General features: G+C 35.1%; 1 protein-coding gene across 5 annotated transcripts in view; it reads left to right on the forward strand.

Moving 5' to 3' along the window:
- Positions 1-23700, forward strand: part of ksr2 (kinase suppressor of ras 2) — a 104718-nt gene that overhangs the window by 75561 nt on the left and 5457 nt on the right. For all 5 annotated transcript variants that reach the window (XM_089130557.1, XM_089130558.1, XM_089130559.1 and 2 more), the window contains exons 16-19: positions 1905-2272; positions 6582-6678; positions 7069-7202; positions 18980-19114. In XM_089130557.1, coding sequence (XP_088986683.1) covers positions 1905-2272; positions 6582-6678; positions 7069-7202; positions 18980-19114 — 734 coding nt within the window. The remainder of the gene's footprint in view (positions 1-1904; positions 2273-6581; positions 6679-7068; positions 7203-18979; positions 19115-23700) is intronic.

Raw genomic sequence — 23700 nt, forward strand, 5'->3', positions numbered from 1 at the left:
ATAAAAAAAGGATCTTTTAAGAACTGTTTACTGAAATATTCCTTGGGGAACCAAAAATGGTTCTTCTATTGCATTGCTTTGAAAATCCCCCTTTAGAACCTTTATTTTTAAGAGTTTTAAGATTCTATCCATCCATTATTCTGTACACATCTATCGCTCTATCATCTCTGTCTGTCTGTTATTCTGTCTGCCTGTCTATCCATCCATCTATCCATTATTCTCAGCTGTCTGTCTGTTAATCCATCCATCCATCTACCCATCTATCGTTCTATCTATTATTCTTTATATCTATCTCTCTATCATCTGCCTGTCTGTTAATCTGTCAATCCATCCATCTACCCATCTATCGTTCTATCTATTATTCTTTATATCTATCTCTCTATCATCTGCCTGTCTGTTAATCTGTCTATCCCTCCATCCACCCATTATTCTTTATATTGATCACTCTATCATCTGCTGTCTGTTAATCTGTATTATAATCCATCCATCCGTATGTCTGTCTATCGCTCTATCATCTCTGTTAATCTGTCTGCCTGTCTATCCATCCATCCATCCATTATTCTCATCTGTCTGTCTGTTAATCCATCCATCCATCTACCCATCTATCGTTCTATCTATTATTCTTTATATCTATCTCTCTATCATCTGCCTGTCTGTCAATCTGTCTATCCATCCATCCATCCACCCATTATTCTTTATATTGATCACTCTATCATCTGTCTGTCTGTTAATCTGTTTTATAATCCATCCATCCGTCTATCTGTCTATTCTATCTATCTATCATTCTTTTTATTATTTTATATCTATCGCTCTATCATCTGTCTTTCTGTAAATCTGTCTATCCATTCATCCATCCATCCATCCATCCATCCAGTATTCTTAGCTTTCTGTCTGTTAATCCATCCATCTACCCATCTATTGTTCTATGTATTATTCTTTATATCTATCTCTCTATCATCTGCCTGTCTGTCAATCTGTCAATCCATCCATCCATCCATTCATCCACCCATTATTCTTTATATCTATCTCTCTATCATCTGCCTGTCTGTCAATCCATCCATCCATCCATCCATCCACCCATTATTCTTTATATTGATCACTCTATCATCTGTCTGTCTGTTAATCTGTTTTATAATCCATCCATCCGTCTATCCGTCTGTCTATCATATTATCTATCATTCTATCTATTATTCTATCTGTCACTCTATCATCTGCATATCTGTTAATCTGTTTTATAATCCATCCATCCGTCTATCTGTCTATTCTATCTATCTATCATTCTTTCTATTATTTTATATCTATCACTCTATCATCTGTCTTTCTGTAAATCTGTCTATCCATCCATCCAAACAACCATCCATCTGTCCATCCGTCCATCCATCTATCCATCATTCTCAGCTTTCTGTCTGTTAATCCATCCATCTACCCATCTATCGTTCTATCTATTATTCTTTATATCTATCTCGCTATCATCTGCCTGTCTGTAAATCTGTCTATCCATCCATCCATCCATCCATTATTCTTTATATTGATCACTATATCATCTGTCTGTCTGTTAATCTGTTTTATAATCCATCCATCCGTCTATCCGTCTGTCTATCATATTATCTATCATTCTATCTATTATTCTATCTGTCACTCTATCATCTGCATATCTGTTAATCTGTTTTATAATCCATCCATCCGTCTATCTGTCTATTCTATCTATCTATCATTCTATCTATTATTCTATCTGTCACTCTATCATCTGCATATCTGTTAATCTGTCTATCCATTCATCCATTATTCTTTATATCTATCACTCAATCATCTGTCTGTCTGTTAATCTGTTTTATAATCTTAAAATCCATCCATCCCTCTTTCTCTCTGTCGTTTAATGTTGCGTTTATTGTTCCATCTATCAGAACGAGGAAGGCAACGATGAGGCCGAGGGCTCAGCGGACGAGTTTGAGGAGATGAATCTTTCCCTCTTGTCCGCACGAAACTTCCCGCGTAAGGCCAGCCAGACCAGTATCTTCCTGCAGGAGTGGGACATTCCCATGGAGCAGCTGGAGATCGGAGAGCTGATTGGGAAAGGCCGGTTTGGACAGGTTTACCATGGACGCTGGCACGGAGAAGTGGCCATACGACTAATTGACATTGAAAGAGACAATGAAGAGCAGCTGAAAGCATTTAAAAGAGAGGTGATGGCGTACAGGAACACGCGGCATGAAAACGTGGTCCTGTTCATGGGAGCGTGTATGAGACCCCCTCATCTGGCCATCATTACCAGGTAGGCTTGAACAGAATTTACAGCTCAATATTTCCTTGAACTCACTTTTCCTGATCTTCTCTAATCAGCATGACCTCATAGCTTGCATTAGTAGCTGCTTTCAGCTTAATTTGAAACGACATGTCATGGGCCTCAAATGTAAATGTAAGTGGCTGATTTTTCTCACAACTCAGGATTCTCAGAAGACATGTCAGCATTGGCATTAGCTATTAAAAACAAGTGCTACTTTAGCATACTGTCTGAACAGGAGACGGCCTATATTATTTCCTTCCTCCTGCCACACAAATTGGTGGTTCCTGTTTGTTTGTTTGTTTGTTTGTTTGTCTGCAAGCATATACTGAGATACATGGCCACAGCCAATAAAAGATTAAAAGATTGCAACAGAGGATTTACATTTTCTTTTCTTTTTCTATAATGGAAGTGTTATCAAAATGTTTGATACCATTGAAATTTCATATTTATCATCACCAATTTCAATTCCACAAAAAAAGTAAGTAAAACAGTTAAACAGTCAGTGATAAAATAACTAATTAAAAGCAATAGGACAAAATTGCAATAGAACAGACACAAATGAAATAGGTCTACTACATGAATTGTATAAAGTAATGAAATTGCATTTCCGAATGCATTGATTTAATATAATGATACAATTGTGCTTTCAACTGTTTACATTCACTTAAAGGGGTAGTTCACCCAAAAATGAAAATGATGTCATTAATGACTCACCCACATGTCGTTCCAAGCCCGTAAGACCTCCATTCATCTTCAGCCCACAGTTCAAGATATTTTAGATTTAGTCCGAAAGTTTTCTGTCCCTCCATTGAAAATGAGTGTATGATGTCTGTGTTTCCTTTCCTGGACAAAGACAGGTAGATACATTTTCAATGGAGGGACAGAAAACTCTCGAACTAAATCTAAAATATCTTTTAATGTCTTACGGGCTTGGAACGATATGAGGGTGACTCATTAATGACATAATTTTCATTTTTGGGTGAACTAACCCTTTAAGATAAAAAGGAATGTGTTTATGAGGATGTGAGCAAAGATGGGCATTTTGGCACATAAGTGTGTTTATTTGACCGTTCAAGCCCAATAAGGCGACAAAAATGACTCAGTTCAGTATTCTCACTCTATGAGCGGCTTCATGTGTGCGTTTTAAAATCCCTTGCATGCAAATGATAAGCTTTTGTGACGGCGCAGCACAGCAACATCACGCGAGCATAACAAAGATAGAGACGCTATTTCAAAATCCTTACCGACAAATTTCTACCGGTTAACAAGAGGTGTACCTAATAAAGTGGCTGGTGTGTGTGTGTGTAAACACACATAAACAATAAATAAATTATATATTAGCTAATATTTAAATGTATATCTGACTTGTTCAGTATTTAGTATTCAGCATTTCCAGCAAAAATTGCTAAACAGGAATCATCTCAGTTTATTGACAAATTGTTTTCATTTGGCCAAACACTGGTACACATTTATCAATGTCTAATCCTAAATAATTTTAGCGCATGATTTTGTGTATTGCTATTAACAAAGACAAAAGTTATAATGATTTTATTCATAGTCCTTAATCATAGCAAAACAGGCCCAAACCAACAGAACAAATGGAGAAATAATTGCTTGAAATGGGCTCTTTCTTAAAAATAAACATTGACATAAGTATTGATTGTTTTTCTTAGCATTGTTATGAGCGATTATGCATTGATTGCTTTCCATATTACCCCTGCAGTGTGGAATAAAAGTTTGGCTTTTGCTCACAAATGCTGTGTGTACAACATAATTGCACCGGAATGTCAGAGCCTGTTATTATTTTGAATAGTCTGTCTTGACATTATTAGTGTTAACAGCTAAAATGTGAAGCACTCAAGACATTTCCCTCGTGACGGCATACATACAGAGTTCAGCATTTGCATTTGTACGTCACATTTTTGAACGTCATACCCTGATGCCTTTATGAATATGTAGGAAGAGGGCAGCCTTGGGAAAGATGCACACGTCTTCGTCAGGTGTCACAGTAGGAGCTCGGGTGACTTTCTCCTCTTTCCCGCCGAGGTGAAGTTCATGGCTCACTCAGCATCATTAGTGACAGCGCTCAAATCTGCTCGTGTGCAAATACTGAACAGCATGTTGAAGTTTGAACACGTATCATTTCTCTGCTAACACATGTGTCATATGATAATGTAGGTTGTAGGTTCAAACACTGCTAGTGCGAAGTGTTCAGCGGGTTTGTCAAATGACCCTACATTCATTTCCCATCATTCTCAGTGGCAGCGCCAGTATGGAAATGGATAAAATACATAATATTGCATTTTGACTAGAATGTTCTTCATCAACAAGCTAAATAAATAACATTCATAATTTTTAATACATTGAAAAAAATACAATACTTATAACCAGTGGTGGAGGAAGTACTGAATCTCAGTACTTAAGTAAAAGTACAAATACCCAGATAAATATTTACTTTAGTAAAAGTAGAAGTAACACAATGACAAGTTACCATACTTAAGTAAAAAGTACTTTATTTTAAATGTACTTTAAGTATTAAAAGTAAAAGTACTTGCATAACAATTTATTATCTTAATGTCTATTTTCTAATGATTAATAAAACACTAATAGCCTACTCCTATAATGATGTTCAATAATGATGGAAAAAAATGTCACCATTTCTGAAACAAGCTTGCAATTAGGCAATATCATGCTTATGCTTACTATATGTTAATAACTATGTTTGGCAGTAAACGCGATTCATTTATGTTGTAATTCTGAACCTCTTGGCTTCCCATAATCCTAACTAAACCAAACATATATTACACACGGTGTGTTTCCTATGCACGTAAAAACTAATTTTCGCGTATAAGTTGCATGATAAACACACTGCGTGTGAGACGCATTTAGTGTGACCGGGTTGATGTACTGTATCTATGGCAACCAAATGTCACTGGTGAGACAAACGTGCAACGAACGGATGGTCAGATTACGTTTTGGCAGGGGAAAAACTGATCAGAAAATGTAGCGAAAATGTAACAGAAGCTGTAGAAATGTAGTGGAGTAGAAAGTATAATAATTGCTGCAAAATGTAACGAAGTAAAAGTAAAAAGTATGCACTATTTATTGTACTTAAGTAAAGTAAAGATACGTGAAAAATGTACTTAAGTAAAGTAACAAAGTATTTGTACTTCGTTACATACCACCACTGCTTATAACTAGATAAAAACGTTCAAAACGATCTTTGATGTTGGCTTTGAGATAGGCTGGCAAACATGTTAAAGTAGGTTGTAAGGTTTAAATAGACCATATTATCCATAAGTCTTGATTTTTTTTTTTTTAATGTAAAAAAGAAAAAACATTATTTCCCCCATATTTTACATTGTGGCAGCACTTCTCTTCCCAGTCTGTCAGTAACGGTTTAGTTCCTGTCTCTATGAAGCCCCTCCTTCTGAAAAGCCCAATGCACACTGATTGGTCAGCCGGACCAGTGTGTTCTGATTGGTCATCCGCTTCGGAAATGTCACACCCCTTAACAAATGTCAAAATACTACTAACGCAACTGAACTTGGCCTCATCCCTTTATTTTACATATGCCTTGGGCATGAATTATTTAAATGAGGAATATTGTGACGTGGTCGTTCCTCGAAGAAAACTCAAGGGAACAATTGAGTGATTTCATGGAGTTCAGAAACAGTGCTAGATAGATAGATAGATGATAGATAGATAGATAGATAGATAGATAGATAGATAGATAGATAGATAGATAGATAGATAGATAGATAGATAGATAGATAGATAGATAGATAGATAGATAGATAGATAGAACAATTGAGTCATTTCATGGAGTTCAGAAACAGTGCTTGGCAGACAGACAGACAGACAGACAGACAGACAGACAGACAGACAGACAGACAGACAGACAGACAGACAGACAGACAGACAGACAGACAGACAGACAGACAGACAGACAGACAGATAGATAGATAGATAGATAGATAGATAGATAGATAGATAGATAGATAGATAGATAGATAGATAGAACAATTTAGTCATTTCATGGAGTTCAGAAACGGTGCTTAATATATATATATATATATATATATATATATTTATTTATTTTTTGGAAAATACCGGTAGTCAAATGTATTTTGCATGACCCTGAAATATTACTGTTCTTTATTTCGGCAAGGATCATTTTTAAAACCTGCAATATGCACAAGAAGCTTCTACCGTCTACATGAAGTGAATATATTTTGATGATATGGTCACTGCTGATGTCTAATAAGTGTTTTGTTGTTGTTTTTCTCTTTTGTAGCTTGTGTAAGGGCAGGACCCTCTACTCAGTGGTACGAGATGCAAAAGTTGTTCTCGACGTGAACAAGACTAGACAAATCGCACAAGAGATGGTGAAGGTAAGTGTTGCTGATGTGAAGTCAGGGTGAAGAACGTTTGCTAAATGTCAGCTGAAATTGATTTAGCAGTCATTTAGAAAAACATGGTAGTGTTGGAAAGCTTTTATACTGTATGTACATTTAGGGCTGGATGATTAATCAGAATAAAACCAAAATCGCCCTATGGCTTATGGGACTGTGTTCTGGTACAAGCAAGCAGCTCATGATGAAGTTTTTGTTTTTGTTTTTTTAAGATTTTTTTTCTTGTGCATTTGGGAAGGTGTTACAAACAGGTGCTACCCCCACCCCCCTTTTAATCACATTTTAAGTTGAAAGTTTTATCAGAAAAATTCGTAAATATGCTTTTTACCAAACCATGCAGAACTAATTACATTAACCCTTTTTTTCCAGGGCATGGGCTACCTACATGCCAAAGGGATCCTTCACAAAGATATGAAATCCAAGAATGTATTTTATGACAACGGGAAAGTGGTCATCACTGACTTTGGCCTGTTCACAATATCTGGTGTTCTACAAGCAGGCAGGTATGTAAAAATACACACAAACACACATAATTAAGACTTGCAATGTTTTCGAACCTAGACGGCATTTATTTGATCATACATAAAATCAAACAATTCTCCAGTCACATGATCTTGAAAAGAAAAATTAAATGAATACTTTATTCAGCAAGGATGCATTACAGTAAGTTGATTCAAGTGAGAATAAAGACATTTATAATTTTGCAAGTAAAATTCAAATAATTGCTGTTCTTTTGAAGTTTGTAATTATCAAATTGAAAACACATATTTAATAATGTAATATTTCTCAGTATTACGTTTTGCACACTATTTACTATAAAATAAATTCAGATTTGGTGAGAAGAAGAGACTTGTTCCAAACTTTTTTCCGCCAGTGAATTTGTTATCAATACTTTTCATCTTGTACTGTATGAATATGCTCACTGAGCTTATTGTTGTGCATTCTGGAATTGCCTCGTTCGCATAGGATACGTGTGATATTGCCTTAAACATTGGCCAACATTAGGTATCTAAGGCCCTGTTTACACCTGGTATTAAGGTGCGTTTGGTCGTTCTGATCACAAGTAGAAGAGGGAGACACATAGGCCTACCCATTTACACCTGGTGTTTCAATCCGTCTCCTTTGTCCACTTTTAAACCACTTCTGTCCTGATTTCTTCGAGGGGAGGGTTTATGTGTGCGTAAATGAATGGCCTTTTTCAGATCTTTTGATCTAATGGACTAAATATGCATATGAACCCGACCGGAGACTATGGGAAAATATACGGAGAGCATTTACTTTCGTTTCTGCTCTGACAGCTGCAAGACCACACCGAATGCTGTGAGTGTGTGTGTGTTAGAAATCAGGAATGGTAAGAGAACAAATTTGGGTCTCCTGCCGACAAAGTTTAGATCACGTTTGGCTAGCGCTCTTCTCATTAGTTCAGTTGGTGGAGAGTAGACGGTCTTTTTGCGGCTGTTCGAACACATTCGCGTCTGCACTACGAAAGCAATCCAGTTGAATGTGTTTTCGAATAATTCTAGAAGTGGTCAAAAGTGGACAATCTCTAAGCCTGTTAGACCCCATTTACACCTGTATTTAGCGTCGTCCACTTGTAATCGGATTGACAAAATCGCATCTACAGGCCTAAGAAGACAACATGATGTTTCTGTCTACTAAGGTACAGAAACATCATGTTGCGAGTGTGCCTGTGATGCTGTAAAATGCTGTCTAGATAGGTTGTTCACTGAAAACGAGAGTAGTCGTTTGAGCTCTGATTATAAGCTAAGTGCCGTCTACAGTGACAAATGTACAACCCATCACACTCTTCATGTGGCAGGCCATTAATAACGTCCTTAAATTCCGTAATGACTTTCAGAACTGCTTATTAAAAACCAAAGCCTGTAATTATTAAAGTGTGGGCCACAGAGCTAAATCCAATTTGACCTTCAGTATTCTCCTGGTTCTTCATAAATGTATGCTTCAATGAGTTGAAGTAGCACCAGATGTTATCGACACACAAGCGTTTGACAGAACTTCAATAACTTTTATCAGGGAAACTCCCTCTAGCAATGTCAGTACACTGCAGAAATATGAATAGATATGTCTAAATGAAAAGTTCTCATACACATATTTTTTAAAGCTTGACAGTATAAAGCCAGAAACATACTTTACAAAATGACATGAAGGACACGGAAGCCCGGCCAACACATCGCATGTGCAAAATTCCTGTTAAAGCTGCAGTCAGTAACTTTTTTTGTGTTAAAAATTATATTTATAATAAATTATAATACATTTTTGAGCAAGTACATAACCAGCAAGTGTTCAAAACTATCTGCTTGCCGTAGCTCTTATATAATGATGTCGTGTGAAATAAACGAAACAGAAGAACAAAATGAATGTTACTTATTCAGATGACATTTTAGGCATTTTATTTTACTTCCAAAAAGTATGATCTGTGATTCTGAATGCCAGTATCCACACCGGCACGGCGACTGACAGCCTCGCACTCTCCTCAAACATCGGATTCATCCGAGCTGTGCCGTGCCGAGGCACAACTCACGTAAAGTTGATAATTCTGCGAATGACTGCAATTGCAGATTTCGAACAGAGATGGCGACAAAAAAAGGGAAAACTGCGGGCTACAGCTTTAAAGAGGACCTTTTATTAATGTTTTTCATTTTCAACCCTCTTTAGTGTGTAATGTTGCTGTTTGAGCATGAAAAAGGGAGGTATTTTCGATATCAGCGCGCACTGTTTCTGAATTTCCTGAAACGCCTCGACTGTAGTCTTGAGCTTTCTTCTGGGAACGTACACGCCACAATGTTCCTCGTTTAAATAGTTCCCGCCCAAGGCATGTACAAAATAAAGGGGCGGAGCCTGGTTGAATTGTGTAGTAGTGTGTTTAATCTCGTAGTTAAGGTAAGGGGCGTGACATATCCAAAACACACTCAAAGCAGTGACCAATCAACACACAGTCCAGCCATCCAATTGGAGTCAACTAGAATGCTTGAATGTTCAAAAACTATTTATTTTTCATATATTTTACATTGTGGCAGCACCTCTCTTCCCTGTCTGTCAGTAATGGTCTGTTTAGCTCCTGTCTCTATGAAGCCCCTCCTTCTGAAAAGCCTAATATGCTCTAAAAATAAAATCAAGACTTTGTAAAAGGGCATAATATGACCTCTTTAAATAGTTCACCAATTTTTCTTTTTTACTCACCCTCATGTTGTTCCAAACCTGTACAACTTTTATCTGCAGAACACAATTTCGAAGGACATTGGGGTCAAAAACAGCATTGGACCCCAATGACTTTCATTAAAGAGACTATTCAAAATGTATTCTTGTATGTAAGAAAATCATACAGGTTTGGAACAACATGAGAAGTTTCATTTTTGTGTGAACTATCCCTTTAATGTTACACATTTCATAACGCAACAATGCGTGAAATCGAGCTTTCATAGCTAGAAGCATTTCCATTCACATGACGATGAGCGATGTTTTTGAATCTATCCACTGAGCAAGCATTTCCCTTAGGTCACTTCATTTCAGTTTAAATTTAAAATCAATATTCAATGTTACAAATATTCAATTAATTATGTTTTAATGCCGTTTTCGCCAACTAATTAAATCAATTCCCCCTGTGTATGTGATGCGGGTGAGGATTTTGGCATTCATTTATTTATGATTGAGAGTCATAATACTGAACACAAGGAAAAAACACTACATAAATACTGAATAACAGCTACCTTGACATGCTATTTGGCTCCATACTAATCACCTCCACCACCTTCTTAATTGAGTACCAGTCCATACAAATAGGACCGCTGTCTATATATTTCTGTCTCCTTCAAGAGACAAAGACTTTAAAGAAGCCTTTCTCCGCCACACTCCTTTGAACTGGAAAACCCATGAAAAAGGGTGTCTGATGTATGCGTTCTGTTGCTCTCTTGCAATGTATGAAGAAGAAAGATCCTCTTCTTTATGGCTGAATGCATTTGAAGATACTCCTTCCTCCAGGCAAGGCCATTGAATCACTGTGAACGGTGGCAGACGTTTGATTTATTTAGTAAATTTGAGACTCCATATTTTGATTATTCACCAGTTTTTAATGGCCAAACAGAAGGGTCTTAAGAGGACATGTCCTCTTGTACGGTGCATATAATTGTTTATTTATTATTATTATATTATTATATATTGTTTTATAATAATAGCATTTATTCCAGCATTACAGCAAGACAATGAGGAAAATATGATAAATGTGATGTCACACTCTAAAAAATGCTGGGTTGTTTCAACCCAAAGTTGGGTCAAATATGGACAAACCCAAATGTTGGGTTAAAAATGTAATTTAAAATTTTAACCCAACCTCATCTTTCACTTTCAACTGTATTTTTTTTTAATTACATTTTTAACCCAACATTTGGATTTGGCCATATCTGACCCAAACCTGGATTGAAACAACCCAGCATTTTTTAGAGTCCATGCTAATTTAATTTAATGTCATTTAAATGAATACTGCCATGATTTACACTTTACCATGTAATAACTATATAGGTTTATAATTTTACTTTTTTTTAAGTCAGATAGATGTACTTGCATTGTGATATTATTTTTAAGACAATTAAGCTCATTCAATTTACTTTAATTAAATAAATACTGCCACACAAATGCTTACATTTACATAATTATATAATTTTTACGTTTATAAAAATAACTTATTACAGTAGTGAGAATGAGGTAAATATGATAAATGAGATAAATAGTTGACCTTGAGTCGAGTGTCATGGAAGGCGTCTAATAAATAAAATATATTATTCTTATTATTATTAAATATGATGTCATGTTAATGTAATTTAATACTGCCATGATTTATACACACTTACATATTTTTTTTTATTTGTACATTTATAATAAAAAAAATGTCCCAGCATTACTGCAATGAGAATAATGAGGGAATTATGATTACTGTGGTCAATTTGATGTCATGCTAATATAATTTAACACTGCCATGATTTATACAGACTTAATCATTTAAATACACGCTGGGTTGTTTCGACCCAATTTTGGGTCAAATATGGACAAACCCAGCCATTGGGTTACATTTTTAAATTGCATTTTTAACCCAACATTTGGGTTTGTCCATATTTGACCCAAAATTGAGTTAAAACAACCCAGCATTTTTTAGAGTGTAATTGTATATTATTTTACATGTATTACTATAACTTTTTTCCTGTATTACAGAAATGATAAAGGGAAATATGAATGCGATAAAGAAGATGTCATGTACACTCTAAAAAATGCTGGGTTGTTTTAACCCAATTTTGGGTCAAATATGGACAAACCCGAAATGTTGGGTTAAAAATGTAATGTAAAAATTTAACCCAACGGCTGGGTTAGTCCATATTTGACCCAAAGTTGGGTTAAAACAACCCAGCATTTTTTAGAGTGTAATAATAATCCAACAATGCAAGACATCTTAATTAGACATTAAGCAGAAAAAAGAGTTTCTTCACTCTAAAAAAATGCTGGGTTGTGTCAACCCAAATTTACGTCAAATATGGTCAAACCCAAATGTTGGGTTAAAAATGTAATTAAAAAAATTAAACGTTGAAAGAGTTGGGTTAAAATTTTAAAAATACAATTTTTCACCCAACATTTGGGTTTGTCCATATTTGACCCAAATTTGGGTTGAAACAACCCAGCATTTTTTTAGAGTGTTTCTTTTGTGATGTAATCTGTCCCTAAACATCTTCTTGACCGGTTTAGTGAGATCCAGCAACATCTTAACAGTTCTTGCAGTCACCAATCAACAGTCCTGAAACACTATTCGAGTCTACTTCTTTGTTTATTAGTGTATTAAGACGTTTAGTAAAGTCTTTGGCTTTGAAAGTGCAGTGAATTATCTGGGGCAACATGAAGCGTTCGCCACCACTGATGACCGTGATGATGTTGATGTTGTTCTGGCACTCGTCCCGTTTGTGTTTGCGCGCCTCGCCTCTTTGAAAATGTTTTCATTGGCATTGAAAGCAGTAAATCAACATCCCCGATGGAGCGAGATTACAAACACTCACGTCCATCGGTTCATCTGATTATGAGGCTGATTTCGCACAAGTGTGTTTACATATGTTGGCAGTAATTACCGGGAAAAAGCTGACGTCTCCACGGCGACAGGTTTACATTGCAGCCATTGTTGATCAAGTGTCTTGGATCGGTTTCGTTCTGATCAGCCCACTTCCACACCTCCGCAGCCATGTGAATTATTTTCAGGAGTTATTAGGTGGAAGGGATAGTATTTGAGAGCGGCCATCAGAGACGTGCAGGCTCTAGCATAATTAGGAATTGTTTATCTGAAAGGCACAAGTCTGGCTCTTAATAACATGCTTTTACATTAGTTATGTATTATGATGACTCAGGACCTGACTGGGTATTCTAATAAGATCTGATTATTCTGGGATTTGGTTCTGTTTGAAATTCCACATCCATGTAAGGCAACATTTATCAGGCTAGTGAGGCTGTGGTTAAACTCGTACTGAAATGTCAAGGTTTTCTTTATGAGTGTTTGTGTGGGTTTGAGTCTTTTTGAGAGATGAAGTCATTGGAATTTGACAGGCTGCCCAGATTTGAGACAATAGCAGTTTTAATGTCATGGAAGACCCAAGAGATCATGCTTTTGTCTTGATTCTTGTCTTAAATAAGGGTCAATATTTGCCCCTTAATTAGATTTTTTGAGGGGGCTTTTTTCTACTTTTATGTATGTATAAAAACACTGTCCCCTTGTTTCATAGACAGCGCTTAAGCCTGGTCCCAGACTAAAATGCATGTTTGAGTAGTTTTAACTGAATGCAACTTGCAATGACATATCGTAAAATATTTCAGTGCCATTGTTTCACACCAGATATGTAAATAATGTAAGCACACCAGTAATGTGTTTTTAAGGCATGTTTATAAAAGCTACTTAAATGCCTGTAATTGAACTAAGACCTAATCTTGACTTAACTTATCACTCTTAGAAGAAAAGGTTCTATATAGAACCTTTTAAAGCTTCTATCAGCGCTACTGTACGTATTTGGAACCCCTAAAAGGTTCTATACACTCTTTAAAAAAAATGGTTCCTCTGGGTTCTATATAGAACCCTGAGCTACCATACTTGGCCAATAGAACATTTTACCAAAAAAAAAAAATGGTTCTATATAGAACCATTTTGGAGTTCCATATATGAAGCGGGGGATGGAACCATTTCTGGTTGTAAATAGAACCATTTCTTCTAAGAGTGAATGGCCTGGGGCCCATTTCAGAAAGGAGGTTAAGTGAAAACTCTGAGTATGTTAACCCTGAAATGAGGGAAACTCTGGGTTTTCCGTTTCAGAAAGGGGGGTATATCAAACCCGAGAAAGCAGAGTAAGTCAAGCCCATTTCTGAAAGAGAGGTAAATTATACTCAGAGTCAGTTACCATGGTAACTTACTCTGTGAACCTAACCTGGTCGGGAGCAGGTTTTCTTCAGTAAACTCAGAGTTTCTTGCGGTCTCCTCCCCTTTTTTAAAGAGGAAGTGCTGTTTAAACACCAACAATAAAATGTATTTACACATTCTTTAAGGAATATATATTGTTTGTCCATGTTTCAATTGACTAAATCTGTTTTGCAGCACTTTGCCAAAAAGTAAAAGGATTAAAACGTTTGCTAAACTTTTATTTGATTACCACCATTTTTTATAATATATTTCTATTAAATCATTAAAAAAATTGGAATAAAAAATATTTAATAGAACTCAATTGTTTTTCAAACATAATTTAATAAGTTATTAATGATAAAAATAAGACGTTAATCTTATTCATAATCAATTATTGAAGTTAGTTGATTACATATGTTTTATTGAACAAATGTTTAATTTATTTAACTCATTTTCATTTTAACTGATGATAATAATAATAACCGTAATTTAATGATGCAGTTTATATATTTAATAATTGTTTAATACCATAAACCGTGATATTTTCTGAGACGGTTCTTATACTGTGAAACTCTCATACCCCACTTGGGGGAGTCCCGCACCCCACCCCCACTGTTAAACAAGTTACTCAGCAACTTTTACTGTTTTAAATTAACTACTTTTTACTTTTTAGATTTTTAGACTGGTATTTTTACTTAAGTAAACATGTATCAAAGTAATAGTAGCCTACTTTAGGTTGAATAACATTCTTCCAGTTTCACCTCTGATATTATAACAGTAAGTTACTGTAAAATAGTTATGAATTATTAACTACAAATGACATCTTAAACGGTGTAGTTAGATTAATGTAATACTTACTATCTCTAGAAAGTATTGGTCTACATATTACTAAATCCTATCAACCTCAACTACTTGATTAACACAAAGAGAAGAGACAAGAAACAGCACTTTTAATTCTTTCAAATTAACAATATACAATTGCATGAATTATTCTTGAATTGATCAAAGTGTGTAGAGGGAGAAGGTTACATAAAACATATAACTTTTAAAAATGTATGTTAAATGCACTATTGTTTTATACTGAATTGTTCTATAGTTTATGCAGTAGCTTTTTTAATGTAATTGCATCATATTTTATTTTAAATTACAGAAGAATTAAGAGTAACCCCCTTAATTAAATTACAATATTTAGATCACTTGTTAATTAATTACACCTAACACCTCTTTTTGTCTGGCGCTGTTGCCATGGTGACTCATAATATCTGCGCTCCATTGATAATGGCTTTTTATAGTTGTGGTGCACGCGCTTAACTCAGAGTCAGTCAACTCAGAGTTGATTGAACTAACTCATTTCAGCTGTTCTGAAACGGAAAACTCAGAGTTTCCCATCTCAGGGTAAGTCAACTCAGAGTTCAAGCTTTAACTCAGAGTTGGTTGAACCTCCTTATTGAAACGGGCCCCTGGTCTCACAAACAGTGCTTAGATTATATCATATTTTATGTTAGATACAGTATATTGCATCAATTTATTAAAATTACGTCTTACTCTGCATATTATATAATATGTTGCATATATAAATACTCATTAGACATATTTATAAATATAGTATTTTATATTCTGTGTAGAGAAAGATTTGTGGGCACTTGTCTAGTCTACTCTATAAGCTTTCAAGTCAACTCTGTCAGACATAAAACCTGATGGAGGTGACAAAACTTAACAATAGTGTTAATTTCGTTAACGAAAACTAAACGAAAATATTTTCGTCAACGCACATTTTTCACCGAACGAAAACTAGACGAGACGAGACTAAAATCCCCACTAATAAACAATAACTGGGACTAAATCAGAAATAATTTTCGTAGACTAATAAAGACGAGACGAAAATGCAGTTCGGTAAATAAAGACTGGGCTAAAATCTATGGACATTTTAGTTCACGAACAAAGACGAGACGAAAATTACATATTATTATATGATATGGTTTTGTCAAATCCTGTCTCCTTCTCCGCCTCCTCCGCGTCAGCTCTTCCGCCACACACACCCACGTTCAAACCTGGAGCGGGCGGGCACAGTCAGAGTAGCCGACACAACACATTGAGCAGACGGGAGCTGGATTCACGGTGAGGCGGCGGCGACAGGTTAAAAGTAAAACATGCTTTGCACGGGGCTCGGGAGAAAGAAGAGACGTGATATATGGACACATTTTGTTACAATGATAAACTAACTAATGATGGCTAACTTTCATAGCATTTAGTATCCAGGCTGGCTATGTTGCGTTAGCTTCTTAGCACGTAGCGACCGTAGCCACTTGTTGATAGAATTGTATGTGAAGTTAAATTTATGCTAACTTAGATATGTTATACTGGCCGGGCAACTAGGGTTTCAGTTAAATTTGATTAAAGCAGACAGACGTTTTAAAAAGATTAGTTATTTCATACAAGATTTCATACGTTCTAGCAATCTATGCCTTGTTTCACCTTAAATACTGTACCTTTATATACCATGTGAACTAGCTGGCAGGAAAGCACTTTTGTTGTATCAGTTGGAGGTTTTTTTTTTTTCACAACATTGACCTCAAATCTATTTATTTTATTATTCTATGTGAACTAGCTTTAAACAGCCAGCACTTGTGTTAAGTTCATAATACACTTTATTTTATTTATTTGTTTCCTTTGTCAGGTGTATTTTATTTGTTTTAATGCAAGCATTTGTGTTTGTGTCTTTGAACCTTAACAATGTTCAAAATAAATATGCAAATATTGTCAGAACATCTTCCATGTCTGCATGTGTTCCTTAAAATTGTGTTTTTTTTTATCAAAAAGATGAGAGAAAATGTTGAAATGTGAAATAATTTTAGGAAATGTTAAATATTATCTGCTGACAAAAAAGTAAAAGGTTAAAATGATGTCCTGACTAAAACTAGACTAAAATGTTGACAGTTTTTTTTTTTTGACTAAAACTAAACGAATAAAATTATGTTTTCTTGGACTAAAATAAAGACTAAAATGCTCGACTTATAGTCGACTAAAACTAGACTAAATAAAAATGGGATGATGTCGACTAAATGTGATAAAAACTAATAAGCGATGCTGAAACTGGACTAAAACTGAAACTAAATTTAAAAATGGCTGGTAAAATTAACACTACTTAACAACATGTTGTACAGTGGAGGAATTTAGTTGTTTCCCTCTCAGTTATAGCTGCCTTAATAAACATATCCAAAATGCCAAGATTTATCCCACAACTATTTACAGAAACTATTACACTGGGATGTCACATGTTAAAGATGTGACTGCAGAGACTTCAACATTATTTGTATAAAATATTTTTCTTTTAAAATAAAAAGAATTTCAGGACTGTGTCCTACTGTGAGATCCACAATGGGCAGGAAATAGGAGAAGGGGTCCTCAGAGTTAAAAGATGACCATGACATTGCCTGATATGTTTAGAATTGTAAAAAAAAAAAAAAATTACAATGGAGTTGAAGCAAAGCGAGGACACAATTTTGATATAGGCTGTTTTTTTAATGGAAAATATAATTCAAGAATTGCATTTTGTATTGCTTGGTATAGATGTTTGATAAATTAAATAAATAAAAAACTTTTTTTTTTTTAAAGTGTAAAATGAATGTCCTGAGTATCCAAATTTCCAGTAACACTTTTTTTTCTCTCTCTTTTTTAACATAAAGGGGGCTTTTGTTTTGTCCCTTATCTCAAGAATCAGATACACACACACACACACCAATGGTAGTGTATCACGGTTTCCACAAAAATATTATGCAGCACATCTGTTTTCAACATTGATAATAATAAGAAAATATTGTAATATATTTAAATAAAATAATAAAAGAAAGAATTGTAGGGGGTATTTTTTGTCAATTTCGATGGCATTTTCCCCGAAGCCCCCATTCATTCCTGCCCCTGGTTTGGAGGTGTATTATATATCATGGGTGATTGAGTTTGTTTTTACCTGGATCAGACATTCAGTCAAGCTGAAACAGCTTTATGTCTGTCAGTGATAGACCACTTCCAGTGTACAAGTTTTCAGACTGCAGCTCTGTGTAAAGAAAAAGTTTCTTGCCATTCAATCTTGGAAAAGTATCAAAGAGTTTCTGTTTAATAGCAACCATCAATTTGAAATAGATTTAGAAATAAAGTATATGATTGTGAATTGTGTAGCTTGAATATTGACAATTTAATGAGAAATATCTTTGTTGAGATCTGAAACTATGGAAGATAATTCTGAGATTTCTAGAGTATCTGTTTGAGAAAATGATTTGGAAACAGGAGATTAAAGGGATAGTTCACTTTGAAATTAATTTTTGGTATGTTTTAGCTTACCTCAAGGGTATTTTTGATATTTTAGGTCAAACTGTTCTTGTCTGTCAGTCATATAATGAAGGTCTATGGTCACCACCTCAAAGAGCATGCACAGAGAAGTCCAAATTGAACATGATTTAATGATTTGTAAATGTAAATACACATTGATGGCAAAATATAAAATACTGTGGACACCTACAAAGACACCTACCAAAGTTCTTGGATGCCCTTGAGGTAAACTAAAACATACCAAAAATTAAATTTCCAAGTGAACTATCCCTTTGATGCAAAAGTCTCCATTTGATCTGTCTAGGGAAAACGCTAACCCTAAGTTCAAAAAGAGATCTCATTGGTCGATAATCGGACTATGCAAGACTAATAGTTGCTTGCCCTCTATTGTATTTCTTTAACAGTATTGTCACTATAATGATCTTTTGGTTTGTTTTTTGACCTTTTACACATGCATTGGTGTGTTGTGTCTGATTACGTATTAAACTTCAGGTTCTTCTCTCTCTCTCTCTCTCTCTCCAGCCGGAGAAAGGATAAGCTGCGGATCCCAAGCGGCTGGCTGTGTCATCTGGCTCCTGAGCTCATCCGTCAGCTCTCCCCCGAGACGGCAGAAAACCAGCTTCCCTTCTCCAAACAGTCTGACGTCTTTGCCTTTGGGTGGGTCTCTTTCTGTCGCCAATCACTGCTTCTCTGCTTTTTGTCACTTTTTTAAGCTTATGACCGTTTCTCTCCACATTTAATGTGCTCTTATAATGTCAGCAACCATTTTTGGATTCGAAATCTAGAATGTAATCACATTTCATTAAAAAAATGTGTTTAAAACATATGAATTGCATTAGAATTTCAAACTAAGTGGCATTTATTTGAAAGTAAGCTAATTTTTTAAGCAAAACATTCATCAAAAATAAGTTTGTTTGCTTTTAAATAGTTTGTTTTGGTAAATTTCTTTATTATAAAATAATACTGTAGATATACACTACCGTTGGACAGTAAAATAAAAAAAGTCTTTAATATTATTATTTTATAAATTGGATGTATAAAATTAATCAAAAGACAGTAAAGATGTTTATAATAATACAAAATATTTCTCATTCAAATAAATGCTGTTCATCAAAGGAAATCCTGGAAAAAAAAACTATCACAGTTTCCACAAAAATATTACATTTCAACATTGATAATAATATGAAATGTTTCTTGAGCAGCAAATCAGCATACTAGAATGATTTCTGAAGGATCATGCGACACTGAAGACTGCAGTAATGATAAAAATTCAGATTTGCATCACAGGAATTATGCTTAAATTATACAAATAGAAGATTTCACAAATTTAAATCAAAATTTATAAACAAATAAATGTAGCTTTGGTGAGCATAAGAGACTTGTTTCAAAAACATTAAATTGCAATAAAAAATGAACTTGAACTGAATTTATGTATCCACTTTGTAACCACCAGTCTCAGAGAAGTGAAAATCTCCAGCATTATTTGCATGCAGATGCCACTTCGTTTGATATATTATCTAATGCAGTGGCATTCATAGATTTACAAGTGTCACTTAAGCATCCAAATACATTTTGGATAGCCAACCAGATAAACCGAAATCTTTTTTCCATTTAAATCCGTCTCTTTAATTGCTACCGTGGCCATATGAAAATACACAACACAGCTATAGTATCAAATGTTATGAAAATGACATTGTGGATGACCACGCGTGAAATCACATGAAATCACAATAATACACATCAGGAATCTGGCTCTTTAGGATGAGGATCACCAAAGAATTGATTCCCTCAGTTTTCACTAATCAGAATGTATTCACACGAGGCGGCATGCGTAACTGAACCTCCATCTGTACTCATCTCTACCTGACCCGGGCCTTTCCAGAGGCAGTGAGTGTGTGGGCCAAATGAATAAAAGAATGGATGGATGGATGGTTGAGGAAATGAAGGAATGCTGCTCTGTTGGGTCCTAACACAATTGCGTCCTCAGCTGTTCTCTCCATATGGAGGCTCTGTCACACTGTCATTCTACGGGAGCCAAATACAGCGCCCACGCAAGCCGTCCAGCTGGTCACACTAAAGGGACATTACCTAGAGGTGACCCCAAAGCAATGCTCCCTATTGTCCCTTCTGCCTCTCTTTTCACTTCCGTTGTTCTCTGCGAGCGCGTGTTTTAATGCGGCAGAGAGTTTAACAGCAGCTGTGGGATATTTTATGCCTCGTGTTCTGTGTTATGGACTTTTTCTGCGTGTACAGTATGCACTGTACATTACACTTCTGGTAAAAAAGTTTTAAATCTTTTTTTGAAAGTCTGTTAGGCTCACCAGGGCTGCATAATTCAAAAATACCATAAGAAAGAGTAATATTGTATTAAAAAAATATTAAATTTTAGCATAATTTCTCCAATCTTCAGTGTCACATGATCATTCAGAAATTTGCTCCTCAATTATCAACTCAGTTATTATAGGTGCTTAATTATTAATAACGGTTCTTATTATTATCGTCAATGTTAAAAAACTCTTTGATGAATAGAAAGTTCAAAAGAAAAGCATTTGTTTGACATAAATGTAATTTGACAGCATTTCATTATAATGTCTTTACATTCACTTTGGATCAATTTAATGGATCCTTACTGAATAAAAGGTTCTTTTATTATCTCTCTTACCCTAAACTTTTTAATGGTAGTGTACCATTTTTTCCACAAAAATATTTTTTTTTTTTCAACATTGGTAATTATAAGAAATGTTTCTGAAGCAGCAAATCAGCATATTAGATATTAGATTGTATTAGATTGGTATTAGATTGATTTCTGAAGGATCATGTGACACTAAAGAGACTGGAGTAATGATGCTTTGATGACAGGAATTACTTTTCATAAAAATATGTTTAAAAACAGTTATTTTAAAGGAGTTGTTCACTTTAAAAAATAACTTTTGCTAATAATTTACTCACCCCCATGTCATCCAAGATGTCCATGTCATTCTTTCTTCAGTCGAAAAGAAATTAAGGTTTTTGATGAAAACATTCCAGGATTTTTCTCCATATAATGGACTTCAATGGGAACCAAACGGTTCAAGGTCCAAAAGACAGTTTCAGTGCAAACTGCAAACTGTTCAAAGGGCTTTAAACGATTCCAGACGATGAATAAGGGTCTTATCAAGCGAAACGATCACTCATTTTAAAAAAAACAAAACAAAGTTTAAGTTTTATAAGCTCAAATGGTCGCCTTGCTCTGTTCTGTGATGCGCGTTCGTGACTATCCTATTCGAACTCATTCATCAAAATGAACGAATCTTTTTCAGAGTCAACTCGTTCATTTCGTTCATTGAATGAAGCAAGTGACACGAAAAAAGATAAGTTCATTTTGATAAAAGGGTTCGAAAAGGAGAGTCACGAACGCACATCACAGAACAGAGCAAGGCGACCATTTGAGCTTATAAAACTTAAACTTTGTCGTTGTTTTTTTAAATGAGCGATTGTTTCGCTTGATAAGACCCTTATTCGTCGTCTGAAATCGTTTAAAGCCCTTTGAACAATTTGCACTGAAACTGTCTTTTGGACCTTGAGCCGTTTGGTTCCCATTGAAGTCCATTATATGGAAAAAAAATCCTGGAATGTTTTCATCAAAAACCTTAATTTCTTTTCGACTGAAGAAAGAATGGACATGGACAACTTGGATGACATGGGGGTGAGTAAATTATCAGCAAAAGTTTTTATAAAAGTGAACTACTCCTTTAAATTCTTATGATCTTTTTCAAAATGATATGATAAAATAAATAAATGCAGCCTAGGTGAGCATAAGAGACTTCTTTCAAAAACATTAAACAAGCCTAATTATTCCAAACTTTAGGATGTTATTCTGTAACTAAGGGGCAAATTCACTAAATGGCCTCATTTACTAACCACCCGCAATCCATAGTCATTCTGTCTATGTAAATTAGGCTAATTATAGTATGCACATTATTCAACACTGTTTGCCTGGCACGATCAACTTTCCTTTCTGTGGGTGGTAAATGAATTGTTATTAAAAAAAGAGAGATGTTTATATATACGGTTTCTAGCGATCATGGCAGGAGTAATTCATCAAATGATGTAGAAGACGCTATCACCGGGGTCCGGGCATATGTCCAGATTCGCACTTTCAGCATTTTTGAGAGATGATTTAGGTGTCTGGATCACAGTGGTGAAGTGATACAATCTCAGTAAAGTACACACCAGATCAGATCACTATAATGATTGGAAATGCACCATGCAAATTGTGTTCAGCACAATTTTTTTGCATGCAATATCATTGGTTGAAAATGTGAGTTCCCCACTTCAGTATTGCAAAAGCCATCTCAATTACATGTTTTTTTTTTCTCTCAGCAAGCTGCACGTTTCACGTTTGGTTTTAAATTGCAGAGCTCAGATGATTGGCCTTTTCAGCAGAGCTCTTCGTTCAATGATTGTTAATTAGCTTTTAAGTGTGGTTTAGTAAACTTTAACACGAGTATGCTCTTTAGAGCAGAATACTGTGTTTTTCAGGAATCAACAGCACCTCAAAGTCATTTATTAATTATCTCGGATGACTCCTGACTACATCGGCTTCAGGGAAAGCATAGTCCACCAGTGGTGCTTTAGGGAAGCGAGAGTCCTCGTCCTTACACACACACACACAATATACTTGTGAGGAGTTCCATATGACTTTCTGTTCTTCTTAAGTTAAATTAGATCTAAATGTACGTAACAAAACGGGTACACTCTCAAACTTGTAAACACATACTTGGAAAAGAACTATCCTATCATTCTTCAATTAAGCAAATTATAATTTACAATGATGGCTTTATTAATTTAATTTTATATAAAGAATTAATTCATCTAAGACTTTTTTGCCCATTTATGAGCCATTATATTTGTCCTAAAGAAGTTTTACTAAATTTGTCAGGGCATTGCTTTCTTAAATTAAAAAATAGATTAAATTGATTAGGATTTGTAGATTTATTCATTTTATATAATTGAAATAATATATTTTAATAAATACATAATTTGGGCTTTTTCCTGTATTTTTTTTTGGCCCTCACAAGTATAATGAAACAACACCCACACTCACATTTATACAAATAGACTTTCAATGTCCTTAAAAGTTCTCAGAATTAAGATTTATATAGTGATGCTATTCCTTAGGCCAGGGCTACTCAATTAGCTTCATTCGAGGGCCGGATTATTATACTTGCGTTCCGTTATCCACTGGGCCGTGCTGCCTAGTT

This window comes from Pimephales promelas, chromosome 4 (genome assembly GCF_988280905.1).
Source record: "Pimephales promelas chromosome 4, fPimPro1.hap1.1, whole genome shotgun sequence".
Lineage (NCBI taxonomy): Eukaryota > Metazoa > Chordata > Actinopteri > Cypriniformes > Leuciscidae > Pimephales > Pimephales promelas.